Source organism: Cyprinodon tularosa, unplaced genomic scaffold (genome assembly GCF_016077235.1).
Source record: "Cyprinodon tularosa strain WSP-4 unplaced genomic scaffold, ASM1607723v1 ctg143, whole genome shotgun sequence".
Taxonomy (NCBI): Eukaryota; Metazoa; Chordata; class Actinopteri; order Cyprinodontiformes; family Cyprinodontidae; genus Cyprinodon; species Cyprinodon tularosa.
Genome location: NW_024038254.1, coordinates 524,368 through 545,212, shown reverse-complemented (window position 1 = coordinate 545,212; position 20,845 = coordinate 524,368). Strand labels below are relative to the sequence as shown.

Below are 20,845 nucleotides of genomic sequence, written 5' to 3'. Positions count from 1 at the left end.
ACATGACATCAGAGATGAAAACAGGCTTTTCTGGCAAACCCAAACAGGATTTCTCAAAATCGTGGAGGGAAGTTAATTCATACATGCGTCAGAGGCGGTCAGTGCTGCATCATGCATTCTTCTTTCCCTTCCTGCTTGTTCCCTTTTTAACTCCTTATTCATTCAAACCTCCCCTAATCAGTACTGCGCTGGTGGCTGAGCAGAGTAATGAGTATTGGATGTACGCCAGTGTCCCTAAAGAATGGTGCTTTGTTTTTTTGGTGGGCTCTGCCCCCTTTTCTCATTATTTCATTATACCAGTTTTTTTCCCTCTTTGAATATTTGACATTATGAGATGGTTTTAGACTGCACTTACATGTATTATAATCAGTGGATCCTTAAAAGCATAATGTCTGAAAGACCACTGATCATACAGAAATCTGGACACATGGAAACAGTTATACATGTGACTTTTTGCAAACACATAAACCTAAACTTGAGTCATAAATTATGATTGCTGCTGGTTTCTGGAAGGTTACAATACTGTTAAAAGTTATCCTTATGCTCTGGAAGAATCATCTTGTGCATATTGTTGCTTACTTGGAACAGTGCTTTGGACTGAGCTTCCCCCAGAAGGGCCGTCTCCAACTACATTGGGGTCACGAGTGGCAGAGGGTGGGTGGTACACCGCTGGTCTGTGGCCGGGCTCCTGCAGCAGCCTCTTTGGCACTTCAAAGAAAAAGAAATATAAAGTAGAAAAGTTCAAGGAACAGATAATAAAGGAAAAATAGTGACTTTTTAGATACCATCTGTTATTTCAAAGGCATAAGTCAGTCAATTGTTAACCAGGAGCAACAGTCTCACTAAAGTGATATTATCTGTTGTTTAGCAATATATTATTTTTTAGTAATGTTTAAAATGTTACTTCATATATAATCCAATTCTTGCCAGCAGTATAGACCAGAGTAATGCAGTAATTACCCCTTTGACATCTATTTCTGGATAACTATGCAAGCAGGTAGCCTGACTAATTAACTTGCTTCTACTGTCCTGACATATTTAGCAAGGTGGGAACATGTTAGACATTGTGTGCAAAATGCAACTACAAACTAGACCTACATTAATTATTCACTTAGAATTCGTAAGAATTGTTTTCATTTTTCAGCTCAGAATAAGAGCAATACAATCATGTTATAAAAATAACTTTTACAATTGGGGGTAAAAAGTACAATATATAGCAGTAACCTCATACAACATGTTGCGTACCTTTACTTATAAGAGCTGAGTAAACTTCTGCAGAGAATAAGCAACAACTAGGATTTCTGTTTTATGCTTTTTTACACTTTGTCATTCTTTCAATGACCCTAAAGATCTAAACCAGGCTATACCAGAAGCCAAAGATGATCAACAGATGCCATTAATGAAGACTGAGGGTTTTCCTAATGTCTGGTGTATTTCATTACAGAAAAGAGAAAGAAAAACAATCACCATATAGCTACTCTATGAGGGAGACAGATGTAGAGGGTGTCCAGGCAGTGACTCACACTTCCCTTGATGCTAGACTGATTCCCAAATGTTAGGCTTCTTCTATCTTCTATGTCACCCCTAACCCCCACATCCTAACAGCATCCTGTGAATCACAGAGTCGGCGCTCTTACCCCCAGACACAAACCCACAATGCAGCGGGCCATACATTCCTGTTCGCTCACATGCGGTTTTTGCAGGCCATGCCATTCCCCGGTCATCGCATTAATCTGCCCCAATGGATCAGCACTGATTTGCAGCTCAGCCTATGACTGACTGTCCAGTTTTCTGCTGTTCTTGCATGTTCATCACTGTGGACAAGCAAATGGATGAGGAAAGATTTGCTACATGTTTCTGCAGGCATAAGGGTGTCTAATAATTTGATTCTGACACGTGATTGAGGATTAAAAAAAACTCAAGTTTGTTTAAAAGCCAAGAACATAAATATATATTTTCCAGGGATGTTAAATGGCTGTGTTCCAAAAGCCAATCAAAACTAAGGATGGAGCTGAGCAGACCACACTCTCTACGTTCACTGGATACTGATCGTCTGGACACATTACAAGGCTTTTAAAATTGCGAAAATATAACCACTGACATTTAAAACTTTTACTCTCAGGGAATTCTATTTTGCATTTATCTTTGGTGCTCTGTGTTACAGCAAGCGGATGTTTCACTGTCTTTATTTAGACTGAAATTATATTACGGGGAAAAAACTCTGAATTTAAAACCACTTCCAGCTAGTGACCTCCAAAGCTACACCCATAGTAGAAGTAGTTGCATTACTCGATGTCCAGAGGAAACTACTAAGGTAATCGGGTCAGAAAGATGTAAATGGGTTATTTGCTGAACTATAATATTTAAAGAACAATTATGTTAGAAACCCTTTATATTCTAATCAAGTAGTGTATTTGGTGTGTTACAGCACATAGGTGGATCATAGTTACTGTATAGAGATACTGTCAGGTTGAGTGGATGTTTTGGAGGACCCAAATGCAGAGACGGAACCTGAAGTCGTTTCTTGAAGATTTAATCAATCAAAAAGGTGGCATCTGAGGCAAAAATCCAAAAATAACAAAATACAGAAAACCAAAACCTAGAAGACGTCAGGGAAAACATAAATGAGGATGAGGAAGCGATAAGACAAAACAAAAACTGGGCTAATGAGCTGACAAGGAGCTCCCTTCAGATGGAAGCATCTAGAAGGGAGCTAGGGGAAGGAGACTGACACAAGGGGGAAACAGAGGGTAAACAAATACATACAAACTCAAAAAATACAACCAAAAACAACTAGGATAACACAAGATAAAAATGAAGGCTCAAAAGGAAAACTTAAACAGATCAAAAACCATTACAGATACGATTCTATCATATCAAAAGATATGTCTTGTATTTGAATATCCCCCAAGTCTTTCCAGAACCATTTCAGAGTTTTTTGGCAGCTATTTCATAAAAACAGAATACCTTCATATTCAAGAGTCCTAAAAGGCAAAAAAAAAAAAAAAAAAGGTTTGACCCGAGGCGCTGCAAAATCTAGGGCGAAAGATTGATCCCTGAAGAACTGTACCATTTGGAGTGGAGAAGATAACTTAAAAAATATATGTTGTAAGATATGAATTAAATCAGATGATTTATTAAGTATGTTTGCAAAGGTTACAGTTAGGTTCATTGATTCCTATTATGAGAGGACAAAAAAACCCCACAATTTCTGTCAATGCTTTCCTGAGAAATCCAGGGGCGGAGCTAGAACGGGGGCAAAGGCTGTGCATTGCCACCCCTCGCCAATCAATGGCCACAAATTGCCACCTTTTTTCTATAAAAGAGGACGTAATGGTTACCCTCTAAAACAGAGAGTGGTAGTTGTGATGTTCTAAAAGGAAATGTCCTAAATAACTCAATTTTTCAGTTTTTAATATATTAACCTTAAACTAATATTAAAAATACAGTAATTGGGTAATAATTCATATTAACAGATCTCAGTTTTTTTTCAACCCAATGTGTATATTATGCAGAATAATAACCAAATGAATCAACAAAGATGTAAAAATATGTGTATAGATTTATTAGCGAGTCCTTCATGAAAATCTAGTCTGTTTTCACTGATTATTTCGCAAAATACTGATGTTTTGTATGCTTAATTTCCAGTTGGCACAGTGTGGTTGGTGTCAACTGGTTAACACCAACCACACTGTACCAACTGGAAATTGGTGGTTTCAGTTTTATGGTCTCCCCTTTTTTAAAAACTGGTCCTTCCATGGCAATCCCTCTGCTACTGCAGGAATCTGTTTCAATAGAAAATATACATAACATCAAACCCTTTAAGATTTAGTCATTTTCTGTCACAAAAAAGAATGGAGTCCTTCATTCTTAAATTCCCACAGTGGAATTGGGAATAATTATTTAGCTCATTTACAATGATGATTAAAAAAACTGCATGTCTATAGCTAGCTATGGTCTAATTGGTCAGATTTATAATCTTTAGCATTATATTTTCTTGACTGGAATAAAAATGGGTAAAATGTGGGACTTAGACACATTGGTTTTGATTGTGGAAACAGTTGTTTAACTTTGCAGGACGGGGTTTGAAAGGTCATAAACTAGGATGCATTTAAGTTTTTACCGTTAGATTAGCAGTTTAACTAATTAGAGAAATAAAGACCAGCAAAGTTTTCTGAATAAATGTATATGTAAGCACAAAAGGTTTTAAAAAATTCTACTGATTGACTTCTTCGATTTGTTTTAATTGGCTCTACACTCAATTTCAACATGGTTTTAATCATGTTGCCAGTTGCAGCGTACAGCATATTCTTACATTTATATAGGCTACCTCCCTATAATTGCATCAGGTCATGTGGCAAACCAAAGCAATATATCATCTAAATCTGTAAGAAATGGGAAAAAAGATTCTTAAAGATGTTATTTTATCCAGATAACTCATTTTCCTGAGCTTTTTGGCTTAAACTGAAATGAATCAAGATGTACATTTGAAGTTAAAAGAAAAAACAAAACTGAGAAATGGGATTTGACCTCAAAGCTAGCCCCTTATTCTTTCTCATCAATCTGACCCACTAATCATGAGTCCTAAAATGCCCTCGATGGAACACTGTCTTCCTCATGCCCGCCTTGATTACAGCTTTCTGATTGGTTCTAATTGGCTGCACGTGGCCAAGGTTCACAGCTTAGAGAAGCCATTGTGAGAAATACAGAATCTCTCTAAGCTAAGACGCAGTTTCATTACCTTTTATGAAAATATTCTTTGGTGCTGTCTATTATACTGACCACTGCTCCTCTATAAATACCCAAAAAGTCAAAAAAGCTCAAACTGCTTCAACTAAATGGCCACAAACCACACCTCAAAAGCCAGGCGGTTGGATTGAACCAGTAAAATGGGAGAAAAAAAGGGGTGAAAGGGAGCAAAACCGAGCACATAAATCACACCCCAAAGCCTCTATTATAATGACATGCTCACATGAATAAAGGGAAAAGGAATCGTTGTGATTTTTAAAACAACTTTGCTGAACAAATCCTCTCTACTAAAGCTGTGTGTAAGAGGTCTGTATCATCACAGGGAGTGAAGATACGAGGCGGGAAAGAGCCCTCATGACAATGATCCTTGTTTATACTGGCAGAGACCAGCTTTGTTTTCACTAGGCCCTGTAGACCTGTGTGTGTGTGTGCATGTGTGAGCGTTGGTGGGCCATGTGCTGACCAACCAAGAACATTTTTGAGGCAAAATGGTGCAGCCTGAAGGGGGTATGATAAAATATTTGAGTCCAATTATCTGAGGTGAGATCAAAACGGAACAATTTATTCAATGTAATGAAGCCCTTGAGAAAAAGAATGGGGGGTGGGGGATGGGGGTGCACGAGGATAAACATTTACAGAATTGTTTTAAATTCCATCAAGTTTGGCCCTTAGGCTGAATATACAGTGTTTAAGGCAAAAAAAAACCCCTGAGACAATGTGTTGGCATCTTGTTGGAAGTCTGAGCATAAGGTTTTAATTAGCACCCAGCCAGTGCCTACTTAATCTACATGAATAAAGTGCTGATTAAAGCTCAGAACTCAACTCATGCACACAATGATTCAATAATTGCATTCAATGTTTATTCACACACAGAATAAAGAAAATGTTTTATTTTCTTTTGCTATTTTCTCTTGTCTCCCACAGAAAAGCAGACAGACATCTCCATGCATACATTCATTGAACTCATCCAAAACCCAAACATGCACACATCCAGCACCATTTTTCACTTAGGTAATGGCATTCCTTTGGAATAACAAGCAGGGTGAACAGGGCAGAAATGGAAGGTGTTGAGAAAACTCTATTCTCCCTCCCCCAGTGTAATGCCATAACAGTATCCAGATGACAACAGCTTTATTGAGCTTCAGTGTGAATGTTTGTTAACTCTGATATTTTATAAATACAGACAATTCTGTGCTCTACATAAATATAACACTATTTGAAGATAGATAGCAATGAGAAACCTGACTGGACAAGCTTATTTTACACCATCTAAAAGGAGAAGCTAAACTTAGGTTCATAAGAATTAATGGTTTTAAGAAAGTCAACTTAAATTTTCTTGGGTTTCTCTAGCTTAGTGCCTTCATGCCAGGAGGTATGATCAACTCACTTATTCTTGTTTTGTGTTTACAAAGTGGATCAAGTTTAGCAGTGGTAATGTGAACACTATCAAGGGATTGGTGGTCTGTGCTAAAGGTTTTTCCTGGTTCTCTTCCAATTTTATGTTAGCTTAAGCCATGCAAATTACTTTATAGCTTTATTAGGTTCAGAGTTTAGTTTAGGCAAGACTAATAACCTCCCATCACTGTGGTAACTTTAGAGGACACCTGAAGCAATGAATGATGAAATCCCTGATAAAAGTGTGCAAAAACCTTACAAATATTATGTCCTTGGTATAAAATTATCCTGTTTAAAGTAAAAAAGTTGAACAAAAAGTAACATTTCTCAGTGAAACACAAGTAAGGGCGGAAAATAAGTATTGTTCCAGTGAATATGAAAAAAAAAAACAGTGGTCAGGAACTGAAATTTCTGACCTTTAAATCCATATATATATATATATATATATATATATATATATATATATATATATATATATATATATATATATATATATATATATATATATATATATATATATATATATATATATATATATATATATATATATATATATATATATATATATATAAATATAAATATATATGGAGCTTAAGGTCAGAAATTTCAGTTCCTGCCCACTGATTTTCAGTGAGCTGCCAGATGTTTGAAAATGTCAGAAGAAGCAAATATTGAGGTGGGTGTTCTGTACAATAAGAAAAAACGTTATTATTACTGGCTAATTAATGCCACAGTATGTAACAAATGCCACACTCTAAAAAGAAAATACAGCTCCAACTTAAACACATTCCTTCGATTGGTAACAACTTAAAGTAATTGAATTAAGTGTGCCCAACTTAATTCGTTTCGGTTTTTAACTTATGAACTTGATAAGAGAAGCTTGATCAATGTTATTCAATTAACTGTTACCAATGTAAAGGTACTGTAAAGGATCTTCGGTAATTTTTCAAAACACCCGCCCTCTCCACTTAAAAAAAATGGACATGCACAACCCTACGCCACTTCCGAGTGGGAATGTCTATTAAACTTGTGTGAGAGCATAAACAAGCCCATTTCTCCTAGTGCACGCTCTTTTTAAAATTGATGTTTTCATCGCTCATACAAGCTTATTTTCCAAAAGAAGATTTACAATTTTCCACTATGTCAGACTGACCACTGGTAAGGAAAAATAGGGACGAGCACGTAGGACTGCCTTATGTAAACATATCATCAGAATGATTGACAGTCAGGAGGACCACTTATTTTGATGATCCACCCGGAAAAAGAATATCCTCCACTATACCTTTAAGGGAATAATTTAAGTTGGAGTAGCATTTTTTTAGAGTGCAGTTTAAATTCCAAATAAAGATACTAAATAAATAAGAAACTTTTTTGTCGCATGAAATTAATACAATATTGGTTTGTGAGGCGACAGCAGTAAAAAAAAGACATACCTGAAAGGTGACACAATCTAAAAGCAGAGAAGTCAGAGAAGATGGCTTACCCTCTCAGTCTCAGCTTCACTTTGCCCTGAATTCAGCCTGAAAGCATATAATTTTTTTTACCTCACATGTCCCTTCTTCTGCAGGGGAGCAAATTAATGCATGTACAAACACACTCTCTAATACATATGCAAATACTCCACTTACTGTACTCTAAATAGTGTTTGCTCTAATCTCACCAAAGCCTTTCATTTCACTTCACTGCCCCAGCTGTTTTAACTATTCTAGTGCTCCACATTCCGAATACAAGCCCATTCAGAGATTATGCATATAATGTAAATAAAAAAACTATAAATCTATGAGGCAAATAAATTCAAATGCATTCAAATTTACTAAATCTTTTATGTACTGGAAATTTTGAGGCTGCAAGCAGATTAGATCTCCGATTAAAACATGGAGGACTTTACCAGCTGAAAGGGAGAGAGCACTGTCTGCTGCTGAAATCAGCAGAGCTCGTCATTATCTGGTGTCCATCTATGTGTCAACAAGGATGTGCCCAACGCTGATTCATCAAACCAAAGCCACCCGCCTAAACTCACTCCTTCGTATCACAGTTATGAGCTCATCAGGGAGTTTTAATAGAACCACACAGCAGCTTTAGGTCACCAAATGACGGTATCTTCTGTTAAACGACCAAGACAGAGATGTGTCATTTGTTCTCACTGATGTGGATCAGAGAAGGAACAGAATGTTACGGGATATGTTTAGGCATAAAAAAGATAACATGCAACAAACATACTGGCATCTGTCAAGGTTGCTCTGAACAATACTTCTATCTTTAACTCAGGACAACTGATTGAACAAAGCAGATAATAACTTTGGTGTCTAAAAAAACTCCATTGGGAGTATGGGAATGCATGATGCTTTAAACAAAGAATAGTTACTGTATAATTGATTTTCCATAATCACACTTAGCAAACTAGCATTTGGAAGATTTAGAAGAACTGATAATCTCAATACGCCACTATAGACTTTATCTAAATGTCCCACTTTCAACATTTAGCTATCATATTTAGCCATTAAATATGATAGCTACATATGAAGACAAAGTACATTTTTTGCAACATATCATAAGGGTACATAAGGGTAGAGTACATACAACTCGATCTGCATTAGAAATAGCCCTGTCCAAGGCAATCTTGTCAGTATAAAATTATTTGATTAAATTATGTTTTGATTCTTTGTCAAAATTGGGTTATTTCAAGCAGATTTGAAAAGAAAAAAAAAACAAAACAACAGCTTCCCTTTCTCCCTGATGGGTTCTTAATTTAATTTGCTTGGTCATTTGCATAGCTGCAATTCTGCAGGAATGATCGACTCTAAAGCCAAACAGCAACAGAAACAAAATCTGCAGATCACAGAGCTAGGACAGGTATACAATGTTATGAAAATTACAAATCTGACATTTGAATTCTATGTCCTTTTATAGATAGGCTAGGGCAATATTAGGAAAACATGTACTTCATGATTTTTAGGTCTTCATCCCATGTATTCCAAATCTAAACTGCTTCATCAAATAAACATTTGCTTCTGGACCTCAAAAATTCTTGAATCTTCTTACCAAAGTAATATGATGAGGTTAGCTAATAACAACTACGCTAATCCTGACAGTGCTCTAAACATGATTACAAACTGTCACCATTTAGCCAAAGTTCCATAGTTTTTAGGCTTTATCTGAGAAATTATTTTCTCCATCAGTCAATCCTAGAACTAAAAAAGAATAAAAATACAACATGAACCAGTTTGAAATACCATTACCTTACAATTTTGTTCTGTCGGATTCTGTGAATACTGTATATCTGTCAGCAGTAATGATGTAATACTAGACTAATCTTAACCATGTGGTGACAGTACTATTGGAGACCCAGTATATCAGGTTGTGGTGCTTTTGAAATATCATGACTTGGTTTTGCAGGTATCTCATGATGATTGCAGACACATGGGAGTTAGAAAAACCTACTACTGCATTTTGAGGAATTTCTGTTGACCACGGCTGAAGAAAGACGTTTCTGCTTGTATTAAAACCTGTCACACTTGTCAGCTAACTGGTAAACCCAATCAAGTTATAAACCGGGCACCACAGTATCCTATTCCGAGTATTGGTAAACCCTTTGAACACTTAATAATTGATTGTGTTGGTCTTCTTCCACCTTCACGTTCAGGTGTTAAGTATCTTTTGACTGTGATGTGCCAAAGTACTAGGTATCCAGCAGCATATCCATTGCACACACTTACGGCAAAGTCTGTGGTGCGAGCTCTTATGCAGTTTATTGGTATTTTTGGTATACTTAAAGTCATTGAGAATGATCAAGGATCTAATTTCTCCTCTTATTTGTTTGCACAGATTTTGAAGCAGCTACATATGAAGCACAATCAATCTACGGCTTATCATGCACATAGTCATGGAGCACTGGAGTGATTTCATCAAACATTGAAATCTTTGCTCCTGGCTTAATATGTTCAGATGAATGCTGATTGGGCGGACGGTCTGTCTTGGTTATTACTCACAGCCAGAGAAGTGACACGAGAAAGTACAGGCTTTAGCCCTAACGATTTAGTGTTTGGTCGTACTGTGTGTGGTCCAATAACAGTTTTGTGAGACGAGTGGAAAGATGCTGAACCACTGCAAAACCTGTTGGATTATGTACACACTTGATCGAACATGATATTGAAGTGGGTGAGGCATGACCTATAAAACAGCATTTTTATAAGGTTAATCCAAGAAAACGTAAACATCTGGATGCTGAGGATGCTGAGGATGCTGAAGTTGGATATGCTAGAAAATGGCATCGCTCAAGCACCTGGTTCAAGCTGGGCTTCGCCTTGCTTGTCAGTTCCAAAATCAGATTTCAGAAAAGTCAATAGCATAACAAAGCCTGATTCATATCCTCTACCTCGTGTGGATGACTGCATTGAACATATTGGGAATGCTAAATTCATTAGCAAGATAGATCTACTAAAAGGTTATTGGCAGGTCTCTTTGACTGAAAGAGCTCAGGAAATCTCTGCCTTTGTTACATCTAATGGGTTGTATTCATATAAGGTTATGCCTTTTGGTTTGAGAAATTCGCCAGCAACTTTTCAGCATTTGATGAATAAAGTTTCTGGAGATTTGGATGGTTGTTGTGTATTTGGATGACATTGTTGTCTACTCTCATAGTTGGTCTTCTTACCTGGAAAGACTCACAACTTTGTTTGACAGTTTGGTGGATGCACGTCTGACGGTGTATCTAGCCAAATGTGAATTTGCTCGAGCAACTGTTACTTATCGTGGTCATCAAGTTGGTCAAGGTAAAGTATATCCAGTTAGTGCAAAGGTAGAAGCAGTTGAAAAATATCCACCACCGACAAGAGTAGAGCTTCTAATTGGTGCTGATTGCAAGTGGAGGCAGCTGGCTAGACTGATGTCAGCTCCATGTCACCAATCTTCCTGATGTCACCAATCTTCCTCACCTGGAGGCCCAAACCAAGCTCCACAGCGCAAGCTCTGCTCCAGGCTTGGTCAGATGATCAACCCTAGCTGGTAGCAGCTTAGCTCAGACCGGAACAGCTTGGAGGAGCTCATCTCGTTCTTATCCCTCTCTGCCACCTATTTCTCTCTTTCCCTCTCCTCTCCAGCCATTTATGTTTTTTTTGTGAAAAAAAAGAGCCAGGCCTGACAAAAGCACCAAGGCAGATTGTGTCTTACACCCAAAAGTTCTTCCCCCCTGGACTTACTAAGGAATAGTTTATCTAAAACCTAGTTACTGAATCTCTTTGATTGAACTAATGATATCAAAGACCCTAACAGATTAAGAAAAGACAGTTAATTAAACGACCTACAGTTGTCTAAGAAACAGAAGAAAAAATTATGACAGCATCATTCAGCAGGTTCTCTCAGCATCTGTGCATCATTATGCGCTCTATGATTTGGTGCCGCAAGTCTCAATCTATTCGTTATCCTTCTGGTAAAAACACTACCACCTGTTTCATGTTCAGTCTGTGCTCTGTCATTGTCTAACATCATAAAAATACATAAGTGAGAGTGCTTCCAACCACCACCTCTCATATAAGCAATACTGTCTGTATAATGTAAACAGAGAATCAGTGATAACTTAAGAATCATCGTATCAAACTGCTATGTGGGAGTCGGCTTCTTTTCATGTGTATTTAAGTGTGAGGCATTTTTATTTTTTTCTCCCAAGTGTTGACAGAGAGCTGGGCTATATCAGAGGTCAGTTCTGGAGAGAGATAATGATAGTGAGGTCAGGGTCAGTCTATGTTTGTCATACGCTGATCATAAAACACACAAGATTACATAACTAGAAAAACCACAACTTCTTCTTTGTCTACCGCTAAAATACTATCCATGAATCTTAACTACTTTATATATGCTTTCTAAAGGAATTGTTAAGAATGATGTATCATTTAAATCATATGAAAAAGTAAACATAGAACCAAGAGACAAAAATGATAAGGAAAAAATGTTGGGTATATTAAGGACAATTAGGAATTGTTTAACAATTAATAGGTGAACAAAAAGAACCCTTAAGAATACAGATCATATAAATAAAATCAATAATAACCTAAGAATAAAAAAAAATAGGAAACTTACAAGCAATTAAGTTATAAACCTAAAGATCTTAAGTCTGTGTATGTTTGTTCTGATGCTACAATAAATATTTATGGTCCAGTATTGACTTAAATAAATCTGACATTTTGGTATATTTAATCTCTGGCTAAGCAGTGACAGAATGAGCAACTGCCATTGTCACATAGTAGTGACCTGAAGAAAATTATGAGTTTTTTTTCTGTACTGCCATCATCTGTACTGAAACATGCAGATGCTCTGTTTGCATCGATGAAGATCCCCATACTATACTACTGAATCCTTGGGTTAGCCATTATGGTAGGGGAAATGGAAAAGTTTTAGCACTACTAATCAATTGTAGTCCACATAATATCAACTCAGCAACTGTCAACAAGAAGGGACAGATGCTGCATATCTTCTATAAGTCTGGTGTGCAGAGGGTAATATCTTCTGCCATTATCTGTTGGAGTAAACAGAATCAGAGCAAATGACTTAAAGAAGCTGCAAAAGCTGCAGAAGAAGACCAACACTATTCCGGTAACTCATATAAAATCTCTGGAGATTATTTCATGCAGAAGAAATCTTTATATACTGAAGAAGATAAGAGACGACCAAAAGAATCCTCTTTAAAAGACAAACCACTACAAAAGACCATTTCTGCCTTCGGCTAACAACATGTACAACAACTCTTTGACAAAAAGCCGAAGAGTTACTAAAGCATTTACTTTACGTTTGGAATGAATCAATTATTTTTTAATTTAATTTGAATATTTTTTTTCCATTATTGAACTCTAAACATACACAGTACATGCAGTGGAGGCTAGGGCATTAATGAGCTGAGATTTTTCCAAGACGGGGAAAGTCAAAGTCAACCCGATGCCTTGAGTTGTCGAGATCTGAGTCGCCTCAGCTTAATTACTTCAGCTTGTCGGCAAGTTGACTTTTTGGTGAATTACCTAGTGGAGGAGAATCATGAATAACATGAATACTTCATACATACTGTAAGACAGGAGAGAATGCTGCATAAAATATGTATCATAGCACTTGGATCCACATAATACAGGAAATCGAATAATAGCAGCTCAACAACCAAATCTATACAGTAGGTTAGGAATCAAAGATGAGTTGTTGCAACCAAATGGATTTGGATGACACACCACATGGAATCCTTTCCCAACAGAGCAGTTAAAAGATGATTCTACAGTCGGCTATTATTATAACCAGATCCAAAGTTAGACAGTAGTAAACAGGTGTTACTACAGAATACACTCAGCAGCTGTTTGTGATCAACAGACAGAGAGGACAGATTAGAGGAAAAGAGAGGAAGACGGCTTCTATAATCATGTCCTTTCTTCATTCCATTTTTTTTTTTGACAAAGGTAAACATTTTATTGAGAGCTTTTTAGACATACCTGCAATATATTTCCAGCCTTTTTTTATTTTTCTTGTCATTACACTGTCACAAGTACAGAGCTATGAAATGAACTCTCTGTATTCAACCCATCCCCTTGGGGAGCAGTGGGCTGCCATTGAGGGGCACCCAGGAACAATGTGGGGTTAAGGGTCTTTGCTCAGGGACCGTGATTGGCAGTCTACGGGAGTGGGGGTTCGAACTCAGAACCTCTGAATTCCAAGCGCAATGCGCTAACCAATGGGCCGCCACACCCCTATACATATATACATATATATACAGACCTTGCCCTGGTTTCTGAGTTAACTGATCAAGGTAAAGACTCAAACTTTTGTCCAATGTGTTTCCACTCACACTAGCTATATTCTAAATACAGCTGGTTGGCTTTGTTGCAGTCCATATTTCCTGAGACAACCAATACATGCGCTGCTGTCTTCTGCGACTCCAGCCAACTCAGCCATGGATTTAAAACAGCTTGAGTCCAAACAGATGTGGAGACATGTCCTCAGGGTTAGAAGAGCAGAAAGACAGAGCACAGGAGACATGAGAGAGGAAAGCTAGACACAGAGACAGCTATAGAACCTTTTACAACAGTCTTTAAAATAAACACCTGCTGCTGCAGTTGAAGTACCCTACAAAGACCAGAAACACTACAGCAATGAGAAAGTAAAGCTTTCATACAATCTTTGTGAACATTTCTGCAATCAAGATTTTTAGTAAGACGCTTCATATACTTTAACAAAAGAAAATTGAGTTCTGGTGTCTATAAACTAAAAATAACTGGACGGAGGTATAAAATGTGATTTGGTCTGCGGGATTTGCTGTTCCGCGTTTTCATAGTGATTTGACATAAGCCAGGCTTGCATGAGTATACAGATAGTACAAAGGTTGCCATTTGCGAGTAACATTCAGATATATTACACAGACTAAATCTCTATTACTAGGCTCCAAGGCTGAGACAAGGAAGACAGGAACTAAGAGTGGGCGGAAAAAGATGTTTTTAATACCTGTAGATGTGATGCTAAGGACAGAAATAGCACCAGGGGAACTGAAAATGAGAAAGTTGGTCCATATCCGTGTATTTAAAGAAGCACAAAAAATAATCAGAGTTTTCTCAGTAGGTAATTATTCAGTCTTAAAGGAACTGAATAATTAGCCAGCAGATATGTGGGTTATTCTCTATAATCCAAACAGTTAGCATTCATCTTTGTTTAAATGTATTTTTTATGAGCATCAACCAACTTTATTATGAGTAACAGTAGTCTTTGGGGTTTCGAGAATTTCAGAACATATTAAAAAAAAATTTAAATAGGGGAAGGAGGGTTCCAAAACTGTTAGTATTGTGAGATGTATGTGTTCAGAATAAAAAGACCCTAAAAATAAGACCACCCATCATCATCTATGAACAGAGGGGAGACATTATTATGCAAACACAAAGCCTGTGGTTTTAGGGCTCTAAGAGGGTATTTGAATCATAAAACATAAAACCAGTTGACTTGTTAAAAGAAGCAGAAGTTTACTGTTTGCGGTTTGGTTTTTTTTATTGCTTCAATTACGTTTTATCAACAAACAGTATTAAAGATATGGTTACTCTTCTAACAGAGAATACATAGGTTGCCGTCTTTGTGTGATGGACTGGCAACTCACTACTAGAAAAGGGATTGATGTCAACTACTATATATACTGATTTCCGATCAAAGCTAAAATCCTAGAAATTGTTTCTTTGAAGAACTTTAGAAGAGATCTGGAAATAGGTCCTGTCATTTAATTACACTTTCTTTAATCAATAAATGTGAGCAAATTTGTCGCCACGCCTGGTAAGGATTTAAAAAAAATTCTGCTAAAGAATCTGAAAGGTTTATAATTAATTAATCTCTGTATAATGCTACATACTACCACATAAAAAGTGTGAGACAGCATCACAAATAAATGCAATGCTGACTTAAATATGTTACAATATATTTTAATTCAACTTGTACAACACCTCTTTGTTCAAAATCTCTAGATCATTCTGAGTTCCAGGTCCTACATTATGCTCTTTGGAAACTCATATGGCGATGAAAGACTTTCTATTTTGTGTCTGGGGACCTATTTCTGAGTCAATTTGACAATATGTTGGCGTTCATTATGCTGTTCAAAGACAAAGCATAAAGCCAGTTTCCTTATCCTGGCAAAGTGATCCGCCTATCTAGCTGTAATTTGGCATGACATGCTTTTCCTTAGATTCATGTTCTGTTTGATGTGAAATCCACCTATTTGATGCTAAAAACGGAAAGCCTTAATGAGGCCTGGTTCCAGTTAAATTCCAACAGTTGGGTAAAATGTCAGAAAGACAGAAACTAAGTTTCCCTAAGTTAAATACAAAAAATAAGAAAAAAAGGACCTCTATAGAGAAAAAATGTTTTGGATCTTATTAAGCTATCATTTATTTTATAATCTAGTTGAAGTAAAGCTCCCTTAAGACTGCAGGAGGTTGGAAGTGGTGGAAGTTCCAATAGAATCAGAATCTTTTTTTCTATCATATGGTGTGCATTGCAACAAACAAGAAAGGTAGCAATGGAATAAAGTTATATATAAGTAGTTGCTGAATAGCATAGATTCATCATAATCATACGTATCATTGAGAAAATGAGTGAAGAATCAAGGATAAGCAAATAATCAGGCACGTGCAGAGGGGGGGGGGCTAAGGGGGCTTGAGCACCTGCCCCTTTTGCTCCATGATCCCAATGTGCCCTTTTGGTCCCTTTTTTTTTTTTTTTTTTTTTTTTTTTTTATTTGACACATGTACTGAAATTATTATTATTAGCTTTTTTTTTGGCAAGAAAAAACAATACAATAAGCCTTCCGGTCACATTGTTACCTTTGACCTTTTGCCGGTGACGATGCACTTGCCTCTCGCACAGTCAGATAAGGCGGCTAACTATGGAGCTAAAGGTAGCGAACATTCCACATTACACTGTGGCCGCTGCTCATTTGGCCCTAAGCAAGATCAACCATGATCAGACGGATGGCTATGTCTTCAGTCTGCACCGCCTCTCCAATGTCAACCTGAATAGACATGTAAGTGAAACCAAATGAGCCCCATGGATGATGCAGTATTGTTTGATCTAAAACACTGTTTACTCTGTGCTTTTAGTCTTTTACATTGAAAATTATGTTTTTTAATTCACAAAAAACTGTTCTGTAATGATTACAGAACAGTTTTTTGTGAAATGAAAAACATAATTTTTGGTGAAAATACTGGAGTAGGCTTGCTACTTGTCAGACAACGGAAAACTTTGAACGTTGTATAATTTCTCTACTTTAGCAAAGAGTAGCGGTTTAAACGGAGGAAAGTATAGGACGCGGTTCGCCTTTCTCTGAAGAACTACTGAGCGGGAGGAGACAGCCAGGTGAGGAAAAGCTGTTCTTATCTATCAATTCAGTATTTTTATCATACAGACATTAGGCTGTTGTTCTTGTGCTATGAGCTAGCTGCTAGCTAATGACTTTGCTAGCAAAGCAAGATAACTAAAAAGCTTCCCGGTATCGTTAATGATAGTAGGACATTCTTCATTATTACTTATGCAATAGGGGCACATCGCCCGTCAAAAACCTATCATCTCCATAATGGATATATGTCTGATTTTCTAATTTCCTTTGCTGCATGATGTACATTTCATTTATTCTAGCGTTAGGTAAATGTATCTTGAAGGAGAACTCATCCAGAACTACAATGATAGATATATGATAGATATAATGTATGAAGCTGGTGAAAACAAAACTGCTCAGCTTATGCAAGGAGGATCGGTTGTCAGACCTTCTTTTGTTGGCAATCGAGAAGGATGTGCCAATCATTCACAGTGAGGTTATTAACATTTTTAAAGACATGGCTAACAGAAAACTGCTGCTGTGAACAAAAGAGAACAAAAATAGCAAAAATACTTAAAAGTTGGAAATTTGTTTTTAAACAGTTAAATCACCATGACGGAAAGTAAGTTTTTGGATCATAATCTTGGATTTAGTTTGGGGGGAAAAGAAAGGCAAGAGACTGAAATAAATAAGACATTGACCTTCACTCAACACAGAAAAGATGAGACAATGAGGAAAAAAAGAAAAGAGAAACTGACAAGAAAAAACGAAGGGGAAAGATTGAAGAAAATGTATATAGGTACTTACAAAATACACTAAGACACAAACAGAGTAGGCTTTTCTCATGGTGACATGCATTAATAAAATGTTTGTTTTGTTCTTTTTCTTTTCTGCAGTTCCACGTTAAAGTTTGATGCAGCAGCTCTGCTTTTCTGAATGGACCGTCTCCATCTCCACTGTCAGTACAGCAAACCAGGCAGACATTCTTTTTTATAGATTACAGTACACTAAAAGGTTGCATTGTGCCCTTGTATGCATTTTTAACAGTTTAATTCTGTAAAGACAAAATATGTCTGGTGGTCCAGCTCTGATTTACATCTTTGGCTAAATTGCAGGTTTGAATATTGTAATACTTTCCTATAACAAAATAGACCTGCAGAAAGAAATTACTAATAAAATATTTTACATATGCATAGTTCTATGTTCTTTGTAGAGATTTCCCTTAGCTTTGATTGTATGTCTCACAATTTTGTAATTTATCATTGTTCATTAAACTATGAAAGCTATGTGACTTTGTTAATATTCTGTCCTAAAATGCGATAAGATGTGCCCTTTTTTTTTGAGCACCTGCCCCTTCAGTGGTCCCTGCACGGCCCTGCAAATAATGATAATCTTTTCTATATGCACACAAGATCTATTCCCCTGTAAATAGAGGACGTCTAGGGGTAAATGATTCTATGAGCTTCAATGTAATTTTTGAGATACTTGCATTCTTGCATATACATGTAGCACCACTTGTTAATATACAGAGCTGGACAGAACTGCAGTGCACATGTGAAACTGAAATTCAACTAAAAATGAAAAACTAATAATTCAATAGGAACTAAATTGTTGTGATTTTACATCACAAATATTGCTAAATTAAACAAAACAAAGCAAAAACAACAACAAAAAACCCAATCTCAATATAGTAGGAGCTAGAATCAGCCCCATGGGGTCCTGGGTACACAGCAGTCACGCCAAGTACAACTTGGAAAGCTTGCTGAGCTTTAGCTGACGGCTGTATTTATGCACATTGATAAAAAAACAACAAACACACTGTGAGAGAATAGCTCAGCTTTTCAGTGTGGGGCTGTGGGTGGAAAATTCCCCATCGGACAGAGGCCTGTAAAGTTAAACATGAAAGTGCTTATGGCTGACAGATAGAACAATCCCAATTTCATTCATTGCTGACCGGTTTAGGGCCAAATGCTGATGGAAGGAATTTCAGAAATAATAATGAAAAATATTAAATAAATTTTTAAGCTAAGAAACTGGAATACAGTTTTTGTCCTCTTGGGTACAATTCTTCAGAATCCATCTAAAAAACATTGACATAAAATACTGCAATACCACACCAAAATTAACAAATAAACATGTTGTATATGAATCAGATGGAGCTGCAGATGTAAGCGGTTCCCACACAGTTTGGACGAAGCATATTTATAATGTCACATCCCAATCACATGTAGCCGCATGGACCACTCTGTACCCACATAAATGACTGCCTGCATTAGCATAGCAGCTAATCATATACCCTACAACAGTGCACACACCCCAAAAGTAGCAGAACCCAGTCTGGCACTCGGTGTCATGTTGCAGGCAGGAAACAGATGGCCTGCTGGGGGGGAAAAAAAGCTGAAAAAAGTATGCCTAAGAAGGGCAGAAAAAATACTTCCCCGCCCTCTTCTTCTCTTGCCATTCCTTCTTCCATCATCTCTTGCATCTCTGTTTAAGGGAAAAGGAAGGGAGTATGACTGCTTTGGAGCTTAGAGTGCAGATCTGTGGGCTTTGGCTTTTTATCAGGGTGATAGATGTTCTCTGGGAGATTTTTAAAAATATCAACCCAGCAGAATTGCACTGTACAGAGAAGCACTGAAGCTCTCTGCCTTCAGGCTGTTTACGACAAACTAATACTAAACACAGCATTTTGCGAATATTTCCCGGAGTTGAATATAATATTTGTACTAAAGATCAAAAACTGAGCTTAGCATTCAGTGCCTTGGAAAAGTTATATTTCCTGAAATTCTTTTTGGATCTCTTTTTGGATTTTGTGACGTTACAAAACACAAATGTCAGTTCAGTTTATTAGAAAAAGAGTTAAAAGGGAAAGTAGACATATTTTGCAAAATTCAAAAATAAATAACACTTTTATGAAAGTATGCAAAAGCATTTTACCCTATTTAGGGGTATCATACCCTCTGAATTCTGATGCTCCTAAATAGAACTAGTGCAACCAGTTGATTTTAAATAGTTATCTAACCAACAAACTACTATCCAGTCCATCCCCTAGAATTGGAATACTATGCGAACACTGGACTCCTTTGACCCATGTGGGGGAGGGTTCTCTGGTCAAGTAAGAGCACAACTGAACTTTTTAGTCTACAGGAAATACATTCTTATCATTGAAAATAACACCTAAGATATCCTTGAACAAACCACACTGATGGCAGTATCATGCTGTTGGATGTTTAGAATGGCCCATTTTAAGTTCAGAAAACTTTAAAAGGAATATTACCAGATGATCTTCACCCTCCCTTACATAGTTCAACCTATTTTGGAAATAAGAACAGGAGAAAAAACTTTAGATTTGCATTTTTTATGTAAAGAACATTAACAAACATGTATATTTTCCCTCATCTTCAGCTATGCACTACTTTGAGCGAGTCAGAGAACTCCAATAAATAAAAGGTACAATGTCAAAAGTTTTGGGGTATATTGTTGTATACGATGCACTTTGTCACTTTTAATTTCCTTTTTAATAAAATCCTGTTTGCTATTTATGGAAATGTCAGTAAACACACTTTGAAAATGTACAGACCGATATCTGGACACACAGTTAGGTAAACTTCCTCCTGCTGAACCCTGTGTGGCCTTTGCCCGGAACGCAGCAGAGACCTATAGGCATCTAAATACAGATAACCTTTGACCCAGAAAACACCAATTGCAGATTAATACTGTCTGAAGAAGAGTCATCCTCAACTGAGGAGAAGTGATAAGTGGACTGACCCCAGTTTTTTCCAGGCCATCATCCATCACATGTTTACTCTTGCTCTGCGTCCTGTGTTTTTCCCAAATTGCCATTGTCAGATCTTTATCAACAAAAAAGAGCTATCACACCAAAACAAT

The 20,845-nt window shown here is 37.0% G+C and overlaps 1 protein-coding gene across 3 annotated transcripts in view; it reads right to left on the bottom strand.

Annotated features, from left to right (window-relative positions):
* LOC119779131 (protein eva-1 homolog A) overlaps positions 1 to 20,845 on the bottom strand; it is a 105,850-nt gene that overhangs the window by 8,434 nt on the left and 76,571 nt on the right. For all 3 annotated transcript variants that reach the window (XM_038278665.1, XM_038278666.1, XM_038278667.1), the window contains one exon: positions 580 to 708. In XM_038278665.1, the coding sequence (XP_038134593.1) occupies positions 580 to 708 (129 nt within the window). The remainder of the gene's footprint in view (positions 1 to 579; positions 709 to 20,845) is intronic.